The 19,068-nt window shown below is 45.5% G+C and overlaps 1 protein-coding gene across 6 annotated transcripts in view; it reads right to left on the reverse strand.

The window, feature by feature from the left end:
* LOC129868038 (protein turtle homolog B-like) overlaps nt 1-19,068 on the reverse strand; it is a 193,598-nt gene that overhangs the window by 130,496 nt on the left and 44,034 nt on the right. For all 6 annotated transcript variants that reach the window (XM_055941607.1, XM_055941606.1, XM_055941611.1 and 3 more), the window contains exon 3: nt 8,245-8,391. In XM_055941607.1, the coding sequence (XP_055797582.1) occupies nt 8,245-8,391 (147 nt within the window). The remainder of the gene's footprint in view (nt 1-8,244; nt 8,392-19,068) is intronic.

The raw sequence follows: 19,068 nt of genomic DNA on the forward strand, positions 1-19,068 counted from the left end.
GAAGGAATTATTTGTTTGAATGAGAGGGGTGGTTTAACTGGTTTGTTGAGTCTGCCTGCATGGGCAGTGAGTATTGGTCCCTTCCACTTTGTAGCGTGACGGTGCTGAGAAGCCTCCTACTCGGTGCGAGGCGTCATGTTCTGATGATGTGGCAGCACTGCTCCAAAGACACTCCAACACCATTACTTTTCATTCCTCTTCTTTCTTTCTATCCTTCCTTTCAAGTTGTTCTACATGTTTTAACTGAATGTTGTTTTATGCAGCTGGTCTATTTTAATTTTAAAAGCTCCTCGTCTGTCGCCTTGTCTCCTCTATTATAAGACGCAAATAAAGTCTTTATACTTTTTTCTCCTTTTGCATCATAGTTGCAAGGAGCATAATGCAGAGTTTTGGGCCTTTTCTCCTCCAGTCTGGGCTGTTTCTTTAATCCTAAGCAGTGGCTAGGGGTCATGTGTAAATCTGTTCAGAGCACGAAGAGGAGAAGAAAAATATGTGTTTTTTTCAGAGAGCTATGAGAGAGAGAACTAGAGATTAAATGAACGCAGCAGACAGAGAGAGACAAATAGAACGAGATAGAGAGACAGAGAGCGAAAGAGTGGAGAGTGGGAGAGAGGAAAGATATAGAGAAGCTGTGCAGCTTATATGCACTGCAGACCTCTGCTGCAAAGGATGGATGGGGGATGAGAGGGGGGAGCTGGAGGAGCTATTTGAGCCTTGGAGATCTGAACCCCCCCATCCCATTGAAATCAAAAGCTTGGGAGGAAAAAATCCCCAACTCTACACAGAGAAGCATCATTCCCACCAACCCCTCTCCCCTTCCCCCTTTCAACACTTAGCTCACACCTTGGTTGACAGGGTGCGTGAGGGTGTGAGGGCGAGGAATATCACAGGAACTTGAACAGCAGCATCTACATCAGCTTCACAATAGCCCAACCGATTGCCACTCAATGCTATGGACGCTAACCTGGCTCTAACCTACTCAGTTACTCAGCGCTACTGAAGCTAACTGCTAATTAGCAACTTCCCCAAATAGCCTCCTGACAACAGAGACCACTAGCGCACAACACGGAGCGGCTGCCGCATTAACAGTATGTGCCGGCTCCAAACCCCGAAAGAGTTCTGGCAGCACAAGGCACCATAAATATATTCATGGCGTTACGTAAGGCATTTTCTGTGTCATTTGAAGGCATAAGGAAGGCAGTCACGATGTTGGAAGGGATGGTAATGAGCTCTTTGAGTGGTATCTCCTCAAACATTCTAAAACACAGAGCTGACGGCCCGGTGCCGGTTCAAGGGCTTGGAGTTGATTCCATTTACCTACTTGAAGATTGAAGTCTCCATCTAGTCCCGATGATTGCAGTACCAAACATGGGACACGTCAAAGCTGCTCTTGTGTGCGTAGATTACACAACTCCTTTTGGGTTGGTTAGTCTCTCCTTGAGTATCTTCCTTGAGATATTTTGCACTTCAAGAAACAGGAAATGCAGGGTAGCATGGTAGCAAAATAGTTGAAACAACCACCAAATTTCACGTGATCTTCACCAATGTCATGGAGCCACTCTTAACTATCCGCATCTTCAGAAAACCTTGGGAGCTTGGATATCCATACATTCCAAAAGATTTCCAAACCCCACAATGGATATTTATGACTTTGCCACTGCTACAGTGGGTTAGCGTTTAAGAGGCGGCTCCACGTACACAAATAGGACTACATGCACTGCAAACACGCACAGGCGCGTGCGTACACACACATTCACAGACAGACACAAACATGAGCACATGTGCATAAGCACACACTAGCAAGCACACAAGTGCAGGCACACACACACACACACGGGCTGGCTACAGTGAGTTCCGGTTAGGGCAGTGTCCACATTTCATCCATTGATCTGATCTTGAAACTAATCTTACTGATCAGGGTCATGAGGAGTTGATGCTGAGGTAAGCTTTTCTTTAGACAAACACAGAATTCAAGGACAGCCACACAATAATCAAGGGCCCTGTTTTGTCTAAACTGGTTACCTGGATCAGTTAGAAATACTATTCTTCCAGCACACTGAGGAGGCATGATTGAACTCTGGCAGTTCATTTTTGTTTCACACAGTGGGACACTTTATTGAGCACACAAATCATCGAAATGCATTCGGGCAGTGACAACAAGGTTTTTACATGGTAGCTGGGTTGCTGAAATACAGTGCCTTCAGAAAGTATTCACACCCCCTTGACTTTTCACACATTTTGATGAGAGACAGCCTGAATTAAAATTTGATCAAATGTATTTTTTTTGTCACTGGCCTACACACAATACCCCGGAATTATGTTTTTAGAAAGTTTTAGAAATGAATAAAAAATGAAAAGCTGAAGTGTTTTGAGTCAGTAAGTATTCAACCCATCTGTTATGGCAAGCCTAAATAAGTTCAGGAGTAAATATCTGCTTAACAAGTCACATAATAAGTTGCATGGACTCACTCTGTGTGCAATAATAGTGTTAAACATGATATTTGAATGACTACCTCATCTCTGTACCCCACACATACAATTATATGTAGGGTCCCTCAGTACAGCAATGGATTTCAACCACAAATTCAACCACAAAGACCAGGGAGGTTATCAAATGCCTCGCAATGAAAGGCACCTATTGGTAGATGGATAAACAATTTTAGAAAGCAGACATTGAATATCCCTTTGAACATGGTGAAGTTATTCATTACACTTTGAATGCTGTATCAGTACACCCGTCACTAAAACTCAGTTGCCGGAGGGGAAGGAAACCGCTCAGGGATTTCACCATGAGGCCAATGGGGACTTTGAAACAGTTACAGATAGGAAAAAACTGAGGATGGATCAACAACATTGTAGTTACTCCACAATACTTAGGCAGCTTGTACAGAATAGAAATTTTCCAAAACATGCATACTGTTTGTTTGCAAAAACGCAAAGAATGTGGCAAAGAAATGCACTTTATGTACATTATGCTTTGAATCGATTCTTCCGCGTCCAGAAACCTGCTCCTTTTATTCTCTGTTCCGAACGCACTAGATGACCAGTTCTTTTAGCCTTTAGCCGTACTCTTATCCTAGTCCTCCTTTGTTCCTCTGGTGATGTAGACGTTAACCCAGGCCCTGCAGCCCCCAGCATCACTCCCGTTCCCCAGGCGCTCTCATTTGTTGACTTCTGTAACCGTAAAAGCATTGGTTTCATGCACGTTAACGTTAGAAGCCTCCTCCCTAAGTTTGTTTTATTCCCTGCTTTAGCACACTCCGCCAACCCGGATGTCCTAGTCATGTCTGAATCCTGGATAGGAAGGCCACCAAAAATCCTGAAATTTCCATCCCTAACTATAACATATTCCAACAAGATAGAACTGCCAAAGGGGGCGGAGTTGCAATCTACTGCAGAGATAGCCTGCAGAGTTCTGTCATACTATCCAGGTCTGTGCCCTAACAAATCAGGCTTCTACTTAAAAATCGACCTTTCCAGAAACAAGTCTCTCACCGTTGCCGCTTGTTATAGACCCCCCTTGGCCCCCAGTTGTGCCCTGGACACCATATGTGAATTGATCGCCCCCCATCTATCTTCAGAGTTCGTACTGTTAGGTGACCTAAACTGGGACATGCTTAACTTCTTACGGCTGAAATCCCGTTAGCTTTGCTTTATCTTGGCCAGGTCACTGTTGTAAATGAGAACTTGTTCTCAACTGGCCTACCTGGTTAAATAAAGGTGAAATATAACAATATCTCACATCTCAAAATAGGGCTACTTAATGTTAGATCTCTAAATTCCAAGGCAGTTATAGTCAATGAACTAATCACTGGTCATAATCTTGATGTGATTGGCGTGACTGAAACATGGCTGAAGTCTGATGAATTTACTGTGTTAAATGAGGCCTCTCCTCCTGGTTACACTACTGACCATATCCCCCGCACAAAGGTCGGAGGTGTTGCTAACATTTACTATAGCAAATTTCAATTGACAATAAAAAAAGACTGCATTTTCGTACTTCTGAGCTTCTGGTCATGAAACCTATGCAGCCTACTCAATCACTTTTTATAGCAACTGTTTACAGGCCTCCTGGGCCATATATAGCGTTCCTCACTGAGTTCCCTGAATTCCTATCGGACCTTGTAGAAAATATAAAACTTTTTGGTGACTTTAATATTCACATGGAAAAGTCCACAGACCCACTCCAAAAGGTTTTCGGAGCCATCATCGACTCAGTGGGTTTTGTCCAACGTCTCCGGAACTACTCACTGCCACAGTCATACTCTGGACCTAGTTTTGTCCCGTGGAATAAATATTGTGAATCTTTTTCTTCATAATTTTGGACTATCGGACCACCATTTTATTACGTTTGCAATCGCAACAAATAATCTGCTCAGACCCCAACCAAGGATCATCAAAAGCCGTGCTATAAATTCTCTGACAACCCTAAGATTCCTAGATGCCCTTCCAGACTCCCTCCACCTACCTAAGGACATCAGAGTACAAAAATCGGTTAACCACCTAACTGAGGAACTCAATTTAACCTTGCGTAATACCCTAGATGCAGTCACACCCCTAATAACAAAAAACATTAGTCATAATAAACTAGCTCCCTGGTATACAGAAAATACCCGAGCCCTGAAGCAAGCTTCAAGAAAATTGGACCGGAAATGGCGCTACACCAAACTGGAAGTCTTCCGATTAGCTTGGAAAGACAGTACCATGCAGTATCGAAGAGCCCTCACTGCTGCTCGATCATCCTATTTTTCCAACTTAACTGAGGAGAATAAGAACAATCCAAAATGTATTTTGCTACTGTCGCAAAGCTAACTAAAAAGTAGCATTCCCCAAGAGGATGGCTTTCACTTCAGCAGTGATAAATTCATGAATTTCTTTGATGAAAAGATCATGATCATTAGAAAGCAAATGATGGACTCCTCTTTAAATCTGCATATTTCTCCAAAGCTCAGTTGTCCTGAGTCTGCACAACACTGCCAGGACCTAGGATCAAGGGAGACTCAAGTTTTTTAATACTATATCTCTTGACACATTGACGAAAATAGTAATGTCCTCTAAACCTTCAAGCTGCATACTTTCAAGCTGCATACATATTCAAGCTAAATACATATTCCAACTAAACTACTGAAAGAGCTGCTTCCTGTGCTTGGCCCTCCTATGTTGAACCTAATAATATCCCCCGTATATGTACCAAACTCACTAAAAGTGGCAGTAATAAAGCCTGAAAAAGCCAAACCTTGACCCAGAAAATATAAAAAACTATCTGCATATATCTAATCTCCCATTCCTCTAAAAAAAAAAATGTAAAAGCTGTTGCCCAGCAACTCACTGCCTTCCTGAAGAAAAAAACAATGTATATGAAATGCTTCAGTCTGGTTTTAGACCCCATCATAGCACTGAGACTGCACTTGTGAAGATGGTAAATGACTTTTTAATGGCGTCAGACCAAGGCTCTGCATCTGTCCTCGTGCTCCTAGACCTTAGTGCTGCTTTTGATACCATCGATCACCACATTCTTTTGGAGAGATTGGAAACCTAAATTGCTCTCCACGGACAAGTTCTGGCCTGGTTTAGATCTTATCTGTCGGAAAGATATCAGTTTGTCTCTGTGGATGGTTTGTCCTCTGACAAAGCAACTGTAAATTTTGGTGTTCCTCAAGGTTCCGTTTTAGGACCACTATTGTTTTCACTACATATTTTACCTCTTGGTGATGTCATTCGGAAACATAATGTTAACTTTCACTGCTATGCGGACGATACACAGCTGTACATTTCGATGAAACATGGTGAAGTCTAAAAATTGCCCTCCCTGGAAGCATGTGTTTCAGAAATAAGGAAGTGGATGGCGGCAAATGTGTTACTTTTAGACTCGGACAAAACATAGATGCTAGTTCTAGGTCCCAAGAAACAAAGAGATCTTCTGTTGGATCTGACAATTAATCCTGATGGTTGTACAGTCGTCTCAAATAAAACTGTGAAAGACCTCAGCGTTACTCTGGACCCTGAACTCTCTTTTGACGAACATATCAAGACTGTTTCAAGGACAGCTTTTTTCCATCTACGTAACATTGAAAAAATCTGAAACTTTCTGTCCAAAAATGATGCAGAAAAATGTATCTAGGCTTTTGTCACTTCTAGGTTAGACTACTGCAATGCTCTACTTTCCGGCTAAACACGGTAGATAAAGCACTAAATACACTTCAGTTAGTGCTAACCATGGCTGCTAGAATCTTGACTAGAACCAAAACATTTTATCATATTACTCCAGTGCTAGCCTCTCTACACTGGCTTCCTGTTAAGGCTAGGGCTGAGGCTAGGGCTGGGCCACAGTGTCTCCCGATCCATCCTGTCTCAGCCTCCAGTATCTATGCTGCAATAGTTTATGTGTCAGGAGGCTAGGGTCAGTCTGTTATATTCTCCTCTTATCCGGTGTCCTGTGTGAATTTAAGTATGCTTCCTCTAATTCTATTTTTCTCTCTTCTCTTGTAGGACCTGGGCCTTAGGACAATGTCTCAGGACTACCTGGCCTGATGACTCCTTGCTGTCCCCAGTCCACCTGGTCATGCTGCTGCTCCAGTTTTAACTGTTCTGCCTGCGGCTATGGAACCCTGATCTGTTCACCGGACGTGCTACTTTGTCCCGGACCTGCTGTTTTCGACTCTCTCTCTCTACCGCACCTGCTGTCTCAAACTCTGAATGATCGGCTATGAAAAGTCAACTGACATTTACTCCTGAGGTGCTGACCTGTTGCACCCTCTACAACCACTGTAATTATTATTATTTTACCCGGCTGGTCATCTATGAACGTTTGAACATCTTGGCCATGTACTGTTATAATCTCTACCCGGCACAGCCAGAAGAGGACTGGCCAACCCTCCGAGCCTGGTTTCTCTCTAGGTTTTTCCTAGCCACCGTGCTTGCTCTTTGGGGTTTTAGGCTGGGTTTCTGTATAGCACTTTGTGACATCGGCTGATGTAAAAAGGGCTTTATAAATACATTTGATTGATTAATTGATATTCACCTTTCAGCAGGACAATAACCTTAAACACAAGGCCAAATATACACTAGAGTTGCTTACCAAGACGACATTGAATGTTCCTGAGTGGCCTAGTTACAGTTTGGAGTTAAATTGGCTTGAAAATCTATGGCAAAACTTGAAAATGTCTGTCTAGCAATGATCAACAACCAACTTGACAGAGTTTGAATAATTTTAAATAGAATAATGTGCAAATATTGTAGAATCCAGGTGTGCAAAGCTCTTAGAAACTTACCCAGATAGACTCACAGCTGTAATCGCTGCCAAAGGTGATGCTAACATGTATTGACTCAGGGGTGTGAATACTTACGTAAATTATATATTTCTGTATTTCTAAAAACATGTTTCCACTTCGTCATTTTGGGGTATTTTGTGCAGATGGGTGAGAAAAAATTATATTGAATCAATTTTGAAATCAGGCTGTAACTCAACAAAATGTGGAATAAGTCAAGGGATATGAATACTTTCTGAAGGCACCGTATCTCAGCAACCCAGCTACCATGTATGACTAAGTAGAACTCTAAATCTAGCCCATGTCAGACAGAATATGTATTTCAAATATGTCACATACTTAAGGTGGACTTGAACCAATGTAGTCCAAAAAGTGCAAACTCTTCATGCCAGGCAAGTTTCTCAAACAGTATTTGGAATAAGTATACAACCCAGGCCTGTCCTACACAAAACATCCACCACAAGAGAGTACATCTACTCTGTAGACAAAACAGAATCAATTGTACCAAATCAAACCATCCACCCCAAACAACAGAATCACCTTCATCAAAGACCCATTGACGAAGCCAAACTGACTTGCTATGTTGATAACTAAGGTCTCATTATAGGACATTCAACCCAACCCCAGCAGTAAGGGCTGGGGTGTCCAGTCAGCAGACAGCTGCTGCAATGAATCCATTTCAGTTAGTCTAGCAGAGGCGTGACAGTTGGACAGTGGTAGAACGGAGGGACCTGGGGCCTAAATGACTGGCTCCTCTCCAGAGCTCTGGGTAAGTCATACAGCGCTGATGACACTGAGCTAATGTGCTGTGACCAGGGACCGGGGGAGGCTGCGTGTCTGTCTGAGGTGTCTGTTAACACAGCGACAGGTGTCTGTGTGTGTGTGGAGGGGTGGGCGTGCAATTGTGTGTATGAGAGAGTGATGGACTGTGTGCGTGTGTGTGTGCGTGTGTGCCTGTGACGTCCACCTAACTCACCATTTACTGTGAGGTGCACCCAGCTGCCGTTGTGAAAGGTGTTGTACTGCTGCTCCAACATCAGGACCTTACACTCATACCAGCCCTGGTCGTCTGAGCGCACATTCTCAATCCGCAGAGAAGATTTGCCGTGCAGACTGGCTCGGCCTGGGGGAGGGATAGGAAGGAAGGGGAGAGAGATTAATAACAGTGGTCAAACCAGGAAACATTCTATTCAGTACGTTATAATCCATAGTACACTCTTAGGAAAAAAGGTGTTAACTCGAACCTAAAACGATTCTGAGGCTGTCCTCATATGATAACCTTTTGAAGAATCCTTTCTGGTTCCAAGTAGAACCATTTTGGTTCCAAGTAGATCCGTTTGGGTTCCGTTTGGGAAACCTTTCCTCAGACGGTTCTACATGACACCCAAAAGGTTTCTACCCGGAACCAAAACGGTTTTTACCTGGAACCAAAAGGGGTTCTCCTATGAAGAACACTTTTAGAACCCTTCTTTCTAAGAGTGTATATAATCCTCCCTCTACTGTATCATATAGACCAGGTTTTCCGAACCACCGGGCCCCGAACCTGTACTTTTTTTTCTTCTTTCTAGGGCATGGGATGGGTATTCCATTAACTCCATTAACTTACATTAGTCTGTGAGCCAGTCTGAGAGCCAGTAGCTCATATCTTACTCCCTGGAGCATTTTTGTGAAAAAGTAATTACCCATAACATATGCTGATTGGATGGACTGGACACGAATCAAGTCTCAAACATTATTACAGTAGCCACATAACACTGTACTTACAGGAGCAAGCTTACATGGACATGATATGCAATAATAATATCCATTTTAGCACATTGACTAACCACAATTTACATGACAACTTTGAACAGAAGTGAGGTGAGTAAATAGTCTATGGTCAAATAACTACAGTAGGCTAATAACAAATGCCTCTTGTTTCTTTAGCTAGCTAGCATCAGGGATAGCTCCCAGGGATCCAAGAATGGTGAGTTGAAATGGTTTTAGTATTCTCCCAAGTGACATTTGCTTGCTAAATAGCAATTCAATTTGCATGACAAATGAAAAGAAGGGACCCTGTATATACTGTTGTGCTCTACAAAATCTGAAGAAATACCGGTAAGTTAGATGTGCTTGTTTTATTTTGGGTGGCAGGCGTGCCGAGTGCCATTCCTAACTCTTCCAAACACCCTACCAGACGCATAGAAATGAAGCACAGAAATATGAGAGCCTACCAAATTTGAATCCATCATAAAACTAAGACTACAGGGTTTGTGTAGCAGCCCAGTGTCACAGCAGCTTTCACTCTTTACAGGTCAAGCAGTGAAAGGGGGGGTATTTATGATTTTGCTCGCAATCTGGCAACCCCTCATAACAGATGGCGGCCGACGATATGGGCTAAACAAAGGGCTTTGAAGGCACAATGACACACAACATCAACATTATCAAAGCCCTCCACGGCTCATTACGCGCTCCCCAGAGTCAATGTTTTTGAGTGACTTCCGTTATGTAACATATGTTATAGGAGGGCAAATAGAAAATAACTATTAATAGGACAACTGACTTTATTCCTAGCCTGTGTGCAAATGTGCAGGTCTGTTTCTATTCATCTGCTTTTGTCATCATAACGCCATGTGTCCATCTGTACTCATCTCTGTCTATCAGTGTATGTACAGTGCCTTTAACTTTTTCCACATTTTGTTTCGTTACAGCCTTATTCTAAAAAGGATTAAATAAATAAAAATCCTCAGCACTCGAAATTCAATTAAAGTAAATTCAATTGATTGGACATGATTTGGAAAGGCACACACCTGTCTATATAAGGTTCCACAGTTGACAGTGCATGTCATAGCAAAAACCAAGCCATGAGGTCGAAGGAATTGTCCATAGAGCTGCGAGACAGGATTGTGTCGAGTCACAGATCTGGGGAAGGGTATCAAAACATTTCTGCAGCATTGAATGTCAGGACCCGGTGCGAGAAACAGTCACTAATAATCGTCAGAACCCAGAAGATGAGGCAGACACAGCAGTACTAGAGATGGTGGTTTAATTAAAAGAACAAAATCTTCAGGCAAAGAAACTAAATCCACAATGTCCAAAAATAAAGCCAAGAGGCACAAAATGGAAAACCTCCAAAATACAAAAGAAACTCCACAAAGTGGTAAAAAACAGCAGGGAAAAACAAACCTCAAAAGACTACTCAAATAATACACAAGAACTAAACCAGAGAACCTCTGGAAAATCCAACAAGAGAAATATCTGTATAAAACAAGGCTTGGGCTGGGGCTGGGTGCTAACTTACAAACACTGAGCAAGGAACTGAGGAACACACAGGGTTTAAATACTAACAAGGGAATGACCTACAGGTGCAAACAATAATTAGAGCAAGAAAAACAAAAGGTACAAAAAAGGTGCAATGGGGACATCTAGTGACCAAAACCCAAACAGTCTTGGCCAAAACCTGACAGAATCCCCCTCCTAGGAACGGCTCCTGACGTTCCTACCAGCCTTCTCAGGGTGGAGGGTCCTGAACTGACGAATGAGGTCAGGGTCCAGTATGTCCTTGGCAGGAACCCAGGAGCGCTCCTCGGGACCGTAGCCTTCCCAGTCCACCAGATACTGCCAGGACCGCTGCACCCGGAGGGAATCCAGTATCCGGTGGACGGTATAAGCCGACTGGCCACCGATGACACGGGGCGGAGAGGGAGGTCTGCCTGCCGGGATAAGGGGAGAAAAAACAACAGGTTTTAATAAAGAAATGTGAAATGTTGGATTGATCTTAAGGGATCTGGGTAAGTGCAGGCGAAAAGTAACGGGATTGACTCTCCTGGCAATCTTAAAGGGACCGATGAACCTCTGGGACAGCTTGCGAGACTCCACCCGTAGTGGTAAATTCTTAGTTGAGAGCCATACTCTCTGGCCGGGGTACAGGGTAGGACCGGGACGGCGACGTCTGTTGGCTTGTCGTTGGTACTGCTGAGAGGAACGCAGAAGATTAAGACGTGCCTTCTTCCACGTAAGCCGACAGCGTCTGATGAACCTCGAGGCTCTGACTTCTGCCTCCTGGTCCGGGAACAATAGAGGCGCATAGCCAAACTGACACTCATGCGGGGATATACCAGTGGAGGAGGAGCACAAGGTGCTGTGCGCGTACTCGGCCCAAACAATGAAGGATGACCATGTGGACGGGTTGTTGGAAACCATGCATCTGAGGGTGGTTTCCAGCTCCTGATTCATCCTCTCAGTTTGGCCATTGGACTCCGGATGGTACCCTGAAGATAAACTGGCCGTGGCCCCTATGAGTTGGCAGAAGGTCTTCCAAAACCTTGAGGCGAACTGGGGACCTCTGTCGGAAACCATATCTTGCGGAATCCCAAAGACTCGGAACACATGGTTAATCACCAACTCAGCTGTTTCCTTGGCAGAAGGTAATTTGGTCAAGGGAACAACCTGGCCGCCTTAGAAAACCTGTCGATGATGACTAGGATTGTAGTATTACCCTGGGACGGAGGAAGGCCAGTAATAAAGTCCAACGAGATATGGGACCAGGGTCGGTGGGGAATAGATAGAGGGTGAAGGAATCCTTGAGGGCGGAGGTGAGAAGATTTGCCCTGGCAGCACACGGAACCGGCCTTGACGAAAGTGGCAACGTCTTCTTTTATGGTGGGCCACCAGAACTTACGCTGGATGAACTCCAAGGTGCGACCTACGCCCGGGTGACAGGTGAGGCGAGAGGAGTGCACCCACAGAAGGACTTGGGACCTCGCTGCCTTGGGAACAAACAACCGATTAGCAGGACCTCCTCCAGGGCCCGGTTCGATGGCTTGAGCTTGTTTCACGGAATCCTCCACTTGCCACGAGATCGGAGCCACGATCTTAGCGGCCGGAAGGACAGTCATGTCAGTATCTTCTCGAATGGCAGGAGAGTAGATTCGTGACAAGGCGTCCGGTTTGAGATTCTTCGACCTGGGTCTATAGGTGAGGATAAACTGAAATCGGCTGAAGAAAAGAGACCATCGAGCTTGTCTGGAGTTCAACCGCTTCGCCTGCTGGATATACTCCAGATTTTTGTGGTCCGTAAGCACTTGAAACGGTTGAGAAGCCCCCTGGAGCCAGTGTCTCCATTCCTTCAATGCCATCTTAACCGCTAGGAGTTCACGATCCCCCACATCGTAATTCCTCTCGGCCGGGGTAAGCCGGTGAGAGAAGAAGGCGCAAGGATGAAGCTTCTTGTCTTCACCCCTCTGAGACAGGACAGCTCCAACCCCAACCTCTGATGCGTCTACCTCCACCACAAAAGGTTCATGCGCCGTTGGTAGTGTCAGGATGGGAGCAGAGAGGATGCGCTGCTTGAGTCCTTGGAAGGCCGTCTCAGCTTCTCTTCCCCACAGAAACCTTGTGTTGCCACCCTTGGTTACAGCTGAGAGAGGGGCTGCCACCGAGCTGAAGTTCTTGATGAACTTGCGGTAAAAGTTGGTGAAGCCCAGGAAACGCTGAACTTCCTTAACGGACTTGGGGGTGGGCCAATCCGCTACCGCCCCTACCTTCTTGGGGTCCATCTGGACTCGACCGGGTTCCACTATAAATCCCAGGAATTGTACTCGAGAGGAATGGAATTCACACTTTTCCGGCTTAACGTACAAATGGCTGTCTAGGAGGCGTTTGAGCACTTGTCTGACATGCTTAGTGTGTTCTTGAAGGGAGCTCGAAAAGATGAGGATGTCATCCAAGTAAACAAACACGAAGATGTTAAGCATATCCCTAAGCACATCGTTTATGAGCGCTTGGAACACAGCCGGGGCGTTGGTCAGGCCGAAGGGCATCACCGAGTATTCGTAGTGACCAGTAGGCGTGTTGAAAGCGGTCTTCCACTCGTCCTCGGGTTTGATCCGCACAAGATGGTATGCGTTCCGCAGGTCAAGCTTAGTGAAGACAACTGCTTCCTGGAGCAGCTCAAAGGCTGTGGCCATAAGGGGTAGCGGGTAGCGGTTACGGACGGTTATGGCATTGAGTCCCCGGTAGTCAATGCAAGGTTGTAATCCACCGTCTTTCTTGGCCACAAAGAAAAACCCTGCTCCCGCCGGCGAGGTAGATGGACGCATGAGGCCTGCTGCCAGAGCGTCCTTGATGTAGGTATCCATAGCAGCTCGTTCGGAAGGAGAAAGGGAAAAGATCCGACCCCTGGGAGGGCAGGTCCCCGGAAACAGGTCGATGGTGCAATCGTAAAGTCTATGGGGTGGTAGTTTGGTGGCCCTCTGTTTGCTAAATACCAGTTTGAGGTCATGGTAACACTCGGGAACTCGGGACAGGTCGATGGATTCTAGAGACTCGGAAGGGGAACTCTGGGAACTCGGGAAGATACAAGGGGCTTGGCACGTAGGACCCCACTGCTTGATAGTGCCCACAGACCAGTCGATGTGAGGGTTATGGCTGTGAAGCCAGGGATAACCAAGGACGAGAGGGAACTCGGAACAGGAGATCAGATGAAAGATCATCACTTCCTGGTGTTGGGAAACTGAAAGTCGCAAGGGGGTAGTGGCACGAGTGACAAGTCCAGATCCCAAAGGGCTTCTATCCAACGTAGTAACCCTTATGGGGTCACTCAGAGGTTCAGAAGGAACGCCATTCTCCTTCGCCCAGACCCCATCCATGAAGTTACCTGCGGCTCCAGAGTCTACCAAAGCTTGAAGAGAAAACTCGTGGTCGTCCCAGGAAAGGGTAACTGGAATGAGCAGGCGGGAGTTGGATGGATGGGAGGAGGTTATGTTTCCCGTTACAGTCCTCCCAGGCCTGCACGGGAGAGTGCGTTTCCCTGGAGCCCGGGACACGTGGAGCGGAAATGGCCCGGTTTGCCGCAATATAGACAGCATCGCTCCCTCATCCGGCGGTCTCTCTCAGCCTGGGAGATGCGTCCAACCTGCATGGGTTCTGGTGGAGCCAGCGAGGATAAAGGTGGAGACTCGGAGCTGGAACCTATAGGAGCTAGGGTGAGCGGTCTACGGTTGAGTTCTCTCTCTCTCAGACGCTGGTCTATGCGTGAAGCCAACTTGATAAGGGACTCGAGGTTGTCCGGTGGTTCCCGAGTGGCCAGTTCATCTTGGATGGTGTCAGAAAGACCCTTCAAAAAACACACTGTGAGCGCTTCGTCGTTCCAGCCACTTGCTGCTGCCACAGTGCGGAACTGGATGGCATAGTCCGTCACGCTGCGCCGACCTTGGCGGAGAGTCAGGAGCTGTTTGGCTGAGTCAGGGCCGTTGGTAGGACCTTGAAACACTCGCTTGAATTCTTCAGCAAAGGTAGAGTAGCTGGCACAGCAGGGACTTTGGGCATCCCACACAGCAGTAGCCCAGGCTAGGGCTTTTTCCGACAGCAGGGTGATGATATATGCTATCTTGGACCGGTCGGTGGGAAACGACGATGGTTGCAGCTCAAAGGAGAGAGAACATTGGGTGAAAAACCCCTTACAAACACTCGGATCCCCTGAGAACCGTTGGGGAGGCGGCAGACGAGGTTCAGCCAGGGGGTTAACTGCCAGGGGCACTTGAATCGGATGAACTGGAGCAGAAGCGGTTGCCGGGGAAAGTCGATCCGAAATCTGCTTTATGGAAGTCAGCATCTCTGACAGAAGTTGAGAATGTCTAGCCATTAAGGCCTCTTGCTGAACCAGAGCAGCTTCGTGGCGTTGGACAGTCCCTCGTGGTGGGACAGCATGGAGAAAAAAAACCTGGGTACTGGCTGCCTCTGGGTTCATTATAATGGCTCAGTGTTTCTGTCAGGACCCGGTGCGAGAAACAGTCACTAATAATCGTCAGAACCCAGAAGATGAGGCAGACACAACAGTACTAGAGATGGTGGTTTAATTAAAAGAACAAAATCTTCAGGCAAAGAAACTAAATCCACAATGTCCAAAAATAAAGCCAAGAGGCACAAAATGGAAAACCTCCAAAATACAAAAGAAACTCCACAAAGTGGTAAAAAACAGCAGGGAAAAACAAACCTCAAAAGACTACTCAAATAATACACAAGAACTAAACCAGAGAACCTCTGGAAAATCCAACAAGAGAAATATCTGTATAAAACAAGGCTTGGGCTGGGGCTGGGTGCTAACTTACAAACACTGAGCAAGGAACTAAGGAACACACAGGGTTTAAATACTAACAAGGGAATGACCTACAGGTGCAAACAATAATTAGAGCAAGAAAAACAAAAGGTACAAAAAAGGTGCAATGGGGACATCTAGTGACCAAAACCCAAACAGTCTTGGCCAAAACCTGACATTGAAGGTCCCCGAGAACACAGTGGCATCCATTCTTAAATGGAAGAAGTTTGGAACCACCAAGACTCTTCCTAGAGCTGGCCGCACGGCCAAACTGAGAAAGCGAGGGAGAAGCGCCTTATTCAGGGATGTAACCAAGAAGCCGATGGTCACTCTAGAGTTCCTCTGTGGAGATGGGAGTACCTTCCAGAAGGACAACCATCTCTGCAGCACTCCACTAATCAGGCCTTTATGGTAGAGTGGCCAGATGGAAGCCACTCCTCAGTAAAAGGCACATGACAGCCCGCTTGGAGTTTGCCCCTAAAAGGCCCCTAAGGGACTCTCAGGCCAAGAGAAACAAGATTAGGTAAATTTACTGAAGAAAATGTGTATGCTTGCTTCAGCCGAAAAATAAGATTTGTACCCTACCATAGCCATTTGATCTTTGATATATTAAATGAGTGAATTCTTTCAAAAGGCATAAAACCAAGATTGAACTCTTTGGCCTGAATGACAAGTGTCACGTCTGGAGGAAACCTGGCACCATCCCTACGGTGAAGCATGGTGGTGGCAGCATCATGCTGTGGGGATGTTTTTCAGCGGCAGGGACTGGGAGACCAGTCAGGATTGAGGGAAAGATGAACGGAGCAAAGTACAACGAGACCCTTGATGAAAACCTGCTCCAGAGCACTCAGGACCTCAGATTGGGGCGAAAGTTCACCTTCCAACAGGATAACGACCCTAAGCACACAGCCAGCACAACGCAGGAGTGGCTTCGGGACAAGTCTTTGAATGTCCTTGAGTGGCCTAGCCAGAGCACGGACTTGAACCCGATCAAACATCTCTGAAGAGACCTGAAAATAGCTGTGCAGCGAAAATCCCATTCCAACCTGACAGAGCTTGAGAGGATCTACAGAGAAGAATGGTAAGAACTCCCCAAATACAGGTGTGCCAAGCATCATACCCCAGAAGACTCAAGCCTGTAATCGCTGCCAAAGGTGCTTCAACAAAGTACTGAGTAAAGGGTCTGAATACTTATGTAAATGTTATATTTCAGTTTTGCATGTAGATTGAGGGGAAAAAAACGATTTAAACAATTTTAGATTAAGGTTGTAATCTAACAAAATGTGGAAAAAGTAAAGGGGTCTGAATACTTTCCGAAGCCACTGTACATGCATATGTGTTTATATCTGAATATACTGTTTGTCTGAATGTCTATATCTGTGTTTCTTTATTTTTTTGTATGTACCAATGCTTTATATATACACTAGATGACTGTGTTGAATCCATCGTGCCTCCATCTTGGCACTCCCCCACCCTTGTAAAAAAATATTTTGGAAGGTATAAAAATGCATTTATACATGTCTACGTTAATTTTTTTTACACATTTATTATATTACAGACACCTTAATGCATACTTTGAAATTATATTATGTGAGCTAAACATAAAAATTATACATAAAAAGTATATAAGAAATTGTTAAATACATACATATGGAGGACTGATCCTACAACCGGTGGCTTCAAAGTCTCTCAATGGCCAATACATAGAACCAGTAATCCAGGTTTTATATACATAATTGGTGTGTAGAGGTAGGGCAGCAGCATGAAGCCTCAGGTCTAGAGTACCACTCAAGTCAGACCTCTTCTCTGAGCTAATGATGACACAAGTCCAGCTGTTACACTCGTCCCTCCTTTCCCGCTTCTCCTCTCATTCCTCAAATTACCTCATACCTGTCAGTGCATGTCAGACTGTCACAGACTGTCACACCTAGTGATTGTCATATCAAAACAAATGGGGTAATATCGTGACAGGAGCCATCTACAATTCACACTAGCTCCAATGCAAACCTGAGAGGTTCCTAATAAGTTCTGATAAACTTTGACAGAAGGGCAATGTGGATGTTGTCGCTTTGAGGAACTTATGCAACTCTAGTCTTTTTTTGGGCCTTACTTGGAGATTCTCCTCATTGATACTGGAGCGTGGCTATGGTTGCGGGTTGGCTCTCACACTGGAGCGAATATTGGAGATCAGTGTTGGAGATCTATACTCCAGAAGGATAACTGGGCCGCAGCCTGCCTGGCCAATAGAAAGGAAGGATTGCTTTAAAAGTCAGCTATATTTTTTATCTGGGTGATTAAGTGGGGATGGGAGAGAGGGGGGAAACTACGCGGACATGGAGGTTGAAGATAGTACCAAGTTGTGGGACATGCTGGAAGTGTAGGTACAGGTAAATACAGTCCTCTACTCGGTGGACCTTCCCGTATCTTTGCCACAGTTAATGTAACCGTTACTGTGGCTCTTTTTGTTTGAAACAAGTGTAACACAATCTTTTGGTTTCAGAAAATGCCTGATCCAACGCTGAGTGCTTGTTTCTATAGAAACACAGGGCATAGGCAGAGAAATCCGGTTTGGCTTGGTATTAGGGCAAGTGTAAGGAAAGTCATCAGTTTGGGGATCCCATTGATATTCTGAGAGACCAGGGACAATGTTTCTCTAAGGTTGCCATGTGCAATCTTCGACAGCAATGTTCTCAGGAATTGCAAGGGGATGAATGTTGGAATATTCCATATGTTGGGTTATTTTGGGTGATCTCGTATGCCTGCTACATTGACCATCAGCAACGACAATGAGACCCTTTAAAGCAATCTTAATCTATTTGCAGTCAAAGGTAGGCAGACTGTTTTTCTAGCACAAACTGGAATATGTTCCGGGATTCTTCCAATGGCATTCAGGATTACACCACATCAGTCACTGGCTTCGTCAATAAGTGCATTGATGACGTCGTCCCCATAGTGACCGTTTGTACATACCCCAACTAGATGCCATAGATTACAGGCAACATCCGCACTGTGCTAAAGGGTAGAGCTGCCGCTTTCAAGGAGTGAGACTCTAACCCGAAATCTTATAAGAAATCCCGCTATGCCCTTCAACGAACCATCAAACAGGCAAAGCATCAATACAGGACTAAGATTTAATCGTACTACACCGGATCCGACGCTCGTCGGATGTGGCAGGGCTTGCAAACTATTATAGACTACAAAGGGAAGCAGAGCCGAGAGCTGCCCAGTGACACGAGCCTACCAGACGAGCTAAATTACTTCTATGCTCGCTTCAAGGCAAGTAAGACTGAAGCATGCACGAGAGCATCAGCTGTTCCGGACGACTGTGTGATCACGTTCTCCGTAGCTGATGTGAGTAAGACCTTTAAACAGGTCAACATTCACAAGGCCACAGGGCCAGACGGATTACCAGGACGTGTACTCCGTGCATGCGCTGACCAACTGGCTAATGTCTTCACTGACATTTTCAACCTGTCCCTGACTGAGTCTGTAATGCCAACATGTTTCAAACAGACCACCATAGTCCCTGTGCCCAAGAATACTAAGGTAACCTGCCTAACCGAAACCCGACCCATAGCACTCACGTCTGTAGCCATGAAGTGCTATGAAAGGCTGGTCATGGCTCACATCAACACCATTATCCCAGAAACCCTATACCCACTCCAACTTGCATACCGCACCAACAGATCCACAGATTTTGCACTCAACACTGCCCTTTCCCAC

The sequence above is a fragment of the Salvelinus fontinalis genome, chromosome 13 (genome assembly GCF_029448725.1).
Source record: "Salvelinus fontinalis isolate EN_2023a chromosome 13, ASM2944872v1, whole genome shotgun sequence".
NCBI lineage: Eukaryota > Metazoa > Chordata > Actinopteri > Salmoniformes > Salmonidae > Salvelinus > Salvelinus fontinalis.